Source organism: Apus apus, chromosome 3 (genome assembly GCF_020740795.1).
Source record: "Apus apus isolate bApuApu2 chromosome 3, bApuApu2.pri.cur, whole genome shotgun sequence".
NCBI lineage: Eukaryota > Metazoa > Chordata > Aves > Apodiformes > Apodidae > Apus > Apus apus.
This window is the reverse complement of record NC_067284.1, coordinates 66,303,440-66,309,439: the sequence shown is the minus strand read 5'-3', so window position 1 is coordinate 66,309,439 and position 6,000 is coordinate 66,303,440. Positions and strand designations below refer to the sequence as shown.

The window sequence follows — 6,000 nt, the reverse complement described above, 5'->3', positions numbered from 1 at the left end:
TGAAAATAAAATCATAAAGCTTTTTACATGGATGTAATTGTTTATAGAAGTAACTACTGAACATAAGAACACTGGGCATCTTTTTTTCTTAAGATTCTTAGTTCATATTTCAAACCACTTCATTACAGTATTAATACTAGAAGGTAGTTTCATTTTGGCAAATGAAATTATCTTTTATGGCAGGCTATTTTGCTCATCTGCTTCAAAAGTTCAGATTTCACTTTAAATGAAGGCACAAAATTTTCATTAATCTTTTTTAAATCCCTGACTAAAATCACTCATTTGTTTACTTATTATACAGACTGGGGGAGTGAAGAACTATACTCTCATGGATGCATTTCAGGGGAATCTATACTTACATTAGTATACTGAGACATGTACCTGGATTACTGTCCTTAAAAACTAATGAGAAATACCTGATTTGCTGGGAAACTCTCTAACTGAGCAGAAATGAAATTTTCTGTGCCTTTTATTCTTGAATCATTTACTCTTTTCAGGAACACGGACAATGAAATTATACATATTAACAAAATGTGATGCCTTTCATATACTACCAACTGTAGCCAGCAGAAAATCAAATTACATGCATTCCATATGAACCCCTTCAAATATGAATTAAGAGCCATCTTCAGAGTATTCACACTTTTTGCCCACTACTGCTCCAAATGCACACTGGTTCCAGAACCCCAGCCTATCAGTTAAGAAACTTCTTCTAATTCCTAATCTATAGGCATGCATGGGCAGTTTGTACTATTTAACATGCAATAATCCTGTCATATCTGCCACAATACTAGTTCAGCTTAATTTGTCCTTTTGTCCTTTCACTATTCACCTTGTCATGTGTTTCACATTACTTTCTCTTCCCTTAATCACCTCACCAGGTTTTGTCTTCTCTTGCTTCAGTGTCCATTCATCTTTCTCAGGCACAGGTGATCACATTCACATCAACTATGAATTAGTTTATATGCCAAAATTATATGGACCTAACCTACATAGCAAGGGGACTTGTCTTCTCAGAAAATGAATACAATTAGCAGAGAAAGCAAGGGCTTCCAAAAACTGAGAACTGTATCATCTACCCACTTTTCCTGCATTTCCTCTGCCTATTATCAATATAAGGAAGCTTTAAGATAACAGGCCACTGCATCCAGGAACCAAAGCTGTGTGGTAAGGGTACAAGGGGAGCACACTGTAATACTCTATATCATAAGAATAATGCTTCTGTGTTTTGTGAAGAAATAGCTCAGCTGATACATTACAGGAGCAGTCATTTATGTAAGAACCGAAAAATAAAATAACAGGGCTGCCTGATCGGCAAATTGCAAAACCTTCTCTCCCAACTAGTGCAAGACAGGCACCTATAAAAGGATTTCAGTAAGAGCACTCCATACTGGAATCATACACTGACCCACAGGACTAAAACATGCTGGTGACTGAGATGTCCTGCTGTATGTAACTCAGACTGCCGGCAGTTTCTGGCATATCCAAAAGAAAATAAAGGAAAAGGTGGGTTTTCTCTGAAGCAGCAATTTTGCTAGCTTAAAGCTAGCTATTCAAATCAACATGGATTTTCTCAAGCACTAGTAAAAGCACCTTTCCCATTTGGGAACTAACCCTCTGATCCAAGAGCACACCGTGTGGACTGCTACCAGCCAATATTATTTTGCAAATCATAAATCTACACCAAAAGAACGCAGCATTTGGCCAGCTGCATGTAACTATAACCAACTCTTTTACAGCTTCCTTCTCAGATAGCTCGAAGACTTGCCATAATAAAAGGGAAAACTTAAATGATTGCTTTCTTTTTGTATATCTAGAAAATTTAATCGTATTTCTGAATGCAATCCATGCAATTCTGATCTCAGTTCAATGGTACACACTGACCTCTCAGTTATGTGGTAATTCCATTGATTCCAAGAGAGTCACCTTAAATTTACATTCAAGTTACTGAAAGCAACTAACCCAGAAACTTCATCAACTGTTTCTATTTGTCTGGCAGTAAATAGTCTGATGCTATACTGTCCAAGATCACTGGAACAAACATCTTTTATTAATACATGTTTAGCAGGCCTTAAAATATTAATAGGAGATATATATTATTGTTATTTGGCACGGGCGGATTAGACTTTTAAAAATGCATGGAATGCAGTTACTAGTGCCACACTCATGTAAATGAAAATATTTGAAAATTATTTACAGTGTTTTTTTCTTGCACTATCAAACACCCCAGTCCTACTCATCTGTATATTAGGAGAATTTATTATCAGATACAAAACATATTTATGGCAGCATTTTCTAATTTTTCCTTAATAAGTCCTAATATCCTCCTAGATTACTAAATATTTTTATAAATAAAATATAATATGCAGATATATTGTGAAATCATCAGCTTGTATTAGTAGAACTCTATTGACTCTAAAAGTGGATGTGTTGATTTGCATCTATCCTTATCAGGTGTATGTGCACGTAAACACACACACATATAAACATTTTATTCCCACTGATATTTTTTGCTTTGGTGAAACAAAACAGACATCTATTCACCGCATAAAATTCAATAAGAACATGTGTAAACATATATTTTAACAGAACAAGAGATACGGGAATTTCTGCTGTCAAATTGTACTCTTAAAAGTCAGAGTCTATTGGTTAGCAGGGCCCAGAATTAAGTGTACTTCTGCAAACAAGATGTCAGTATAGGCAGTTTTATAAAAAACATGTTGAAAACTTGACAGAAATACTGCTTGTACCCAATGACAATCACTCAGTCTTAAGCAACTGAGTTGAATATCCTTTCACAGATGGCAGCCCTGCACAATGATACCTAAACCAGAGTTCTTGTCACCACTGAAAGCTGAGGTTTTCTTGTAAATTACAAAGGTTGTTGGATACTGGGGATAAATCAGCCTATATTCGTTAGCAGTATAAATGCAAATGGAAGAGGATATTTTCACGAAAATAATTTTCCCCTCAGAGACATGGAGTTTTTATCTGAACCACAGAAGTTTGTTTTAAGCTGAGGAACAAGATGCAGCATCATAGCTGAAGAGGCAAGTTGTTTGTTAATCTCAAAATATTTAATTGTGTAAACACTGGCAGAGGCACTATGTTTTTCTCTTGTTTTTCAGCTTCCTTTGGCAACATCTACCTTCCTGTTCTGGTTTGGTTTGGTGGGGTTTTTGGTAGCAGGGAAAGGCACCAGGAGTGGCTCCGGTAAGAAGCTGAGAAGCTCCCCCTGACCCCAAACCAACCAAAGAACCATTAGACGGACAATAGATGCCCCTCAGCGATTAACACGCAAAAGAATCAACATAATGCCTGAGCAGAGAAGCACTTGGGGAAGAAGAGCTGTGCTGGAGAGGGAGAGTGGTGGAGAGGGAGAGTGGTGGAGAGGGAGAGTGGTGCTGGTAGAGGACAGCGGGTGCTGGTGGTTGGTGAGGAAGAAGGGGAAGAAGGTGCCTGAGCAGAAGTTTCCCTGCAACCCATGGTGAGATGGCAGCTGTCCCTCTGCACTCATGGAGGAACATGGTGGAACATTCCCTGGGGTGCCAGGAGGGGTGAACTTGGCCAGTGGACTTGGATTTTGTGGCCAGTGGATTTGCTGCCAGTGAATTTGGATTGCGCAGCTTTGGAAGACCCTGGCACCAGGGGAGGTGACTGTTCCCAAAGCAGCCTGTGACTCCGTGGGAAGCCCAGGCTGGAGCAGCTCCCGACCTTGTGGAAAGGACTCATGAAAGAGAGGTTCATGGAGGACTCTCTCCCATGAGAAGGACCCCGTGGGGAAGCAGGGAAGGACTGTAAGGAATCCTTCTTCCTGAGGAGGAAGGAGCAGTAGGAACCACCAGCCTGGGAATTGACTCTAAACCCCATCCCTTGTCCCCCTGTGCTACTGGGGAAAGGAGGGAGAGAAATGGGGAACAAAGTGATTTGGGCCCAGGAAGAAGGGAGGGGTGGGGTAACATATGCAAGCCCTGCTCTTTCTGTTGTGTGTGTCCTGTGTGTGTTTGATTAGTGTGAAATTAAATTATTTTTTTTTCCCCAAGTTGAGTCTGTTTTGCCCGGGACCTTAATCAGTGAAGAACCCTCCTTGTCCTTTGTCTTAACGCATGAGATTTGTTCTCCTCAACCCAGAGTGTGTGTGTGGGGGGGGGTGGGAAGCAGTTGAGTGAGCAGCCATGTGACTGTTCCTTTTGTTGTTGTGTTGTCCCAAACCACTTCCATTATAGCTTAAAGCATTTTGCAGCCAGGTTTTGCAGAGGGTAGGATTTCATGCTTGTACACAAAGACCATCCAAGTTCTATGCAGCAGTTAACTTCTACCTATACGTTCACAGAGTATATAGGAATGCATGTCCTGTCCCTAATAACGCCAATTTTAAAATTCTACACCTACTACTTAACATAAAAATAATTTTTACATATACTAACAAGTGATGCCTTTTAAATGCACTTCTGTGCTCTCCCAAAAAAGTGTGCTCTTAGATATCCTGCTACATTGTAAGGTGAAACAGATAGCTCAGTTTCTTTAAGAAAGTGGAAAATTATGTATTTTATATATGCATTATATACAACAAGCTCAAGTTTTGTCATATGTTTTGTCATATGTTTCTGCTTACATATTGTATGAGGGGCAAAATCCTGCCCTGTCAACTGAATGACTGTACCTACATGCTTGATACCTGTTTGCTAAATCAAGAGGATGGGTCAAGTTATGTGGAGTGAGTCTGCAGAATGTTGAACTACTAATGAGGTAAGTGATGGGACTGGCAATGACAAACTCAATTTCAGACCAGTAGATCACCACTTTGAATTAAAAAAGATCATTGGGAAAGAGAAATTCTGTTCTGCAGTGGTACAGCTTAGGTATTCTCAACACAGAGACAAGACAACTGTCATATACTATTAACTTCAACTTATTTTCTCTGATATGACTGAAATCAGAATCAAATCCTTGAATATAACGGAACACTACTCACAACATTGCTCTTACCAGTGAGCCTTAAACTAACCATATATGAACACATGTGCATGGAGGGATATTATATAAAAAAATAAGATATTGATTCACAAAAGATATATTTAAATATAAATGGCTTATGAAAATCTAAGACCATATACTTGATCCCTCAGGAGTTATTGTAAGTTAATATTCAGGAAGGAAATACATTATTGCACCTTAACTGAGAAAACTAGATACCCAAAGAAATTATGCACAATGGCAGCTGAACTGTTATTTTTATTTTCTGCTAAAGGGAGCTAAATAAGATCAGACTGCTTACTGTCCTCTGCTGTAGTCATTGAAGTCCAGTTGCTAAAAGCACTGCCATAACTGTTGGAGGCAACAACTCTCATTTCATACTCAGTGTATGGCTCAAGATCTCTGACCTTGTGTTGTAAGGAAGCAGTAGGGCTGGAAAGCAAACTGAAAAAAACCAAAAAGCAGCATGAGTTACATCATTAAACATCCCAGCACATAAAAAGAAAGACTAAAACATTCAATGTCTTGTAACAAAACAGCCACCCTAAAGGTGAGTCATATTCAAGATAATGGGAGTTTTCTTGCTCAGCACTTGATGGTGGCCTTGCTATGGTCTGCGTACTCTAAAATGTCACCAGCAGAATCCCTCCGCCGCATCTGGAGCTGGTAGCTGGGTGCGCCTGGGGCATTGTTGCGAACTGGAGTAGACCAGACAACCTGAAGACTGGTTGGAGTGGCAGATGAAAGCCTTGGAGGCATCATGCCATCTGGAGCTGTTGAAAAACATGGATGAATTAGAGCAGAGAAAACCATGGAGAACATATGCCGGGTGGAAACAAAATGCTCCATATACTGGAAAAACTGTTCCTCAGGATCAACAGCAATGTTAACATGGTCCATTTAGTTCAACATTTTCACTACTGAACAATGCTATTTCTTTATTTCTTCTTTCCAGTGCATGAATATCACTTTGCTAAAAGCAACCCTCCAAACACCAGAAGTAATTCAGAAGCAACATATTCC

At 39.4% G+C, this 6,000-nt stretch overlaps 1 protein-coding gene across 1 annotated transcript in view; it reads right to left on the bottom strand.

Annotated features, from left to right (window-relative positions):
• Positions 1–6,000, bottom strand: part of USH2A (usherin) — a 388,839-nt gene that overhangs the window by 133,912 nt on the left and 248,927 nt on the right. The window contains exons 38-39 of the mRNA XM_051613556.1: positions 5,600–5,750; positions 5,279–5,421 (exon numbers count right to left, since the gene is read on the bottom strand). Coding sequence (XP_051469516.1) covers positions 5,279–5,421; positions 5,600–5,750 — 294 coding nt within the window. The remainder of the gene's footprint in view (positions 1–5,278; positions 5,422–5,599; positions 5,751–6,000) is intronic.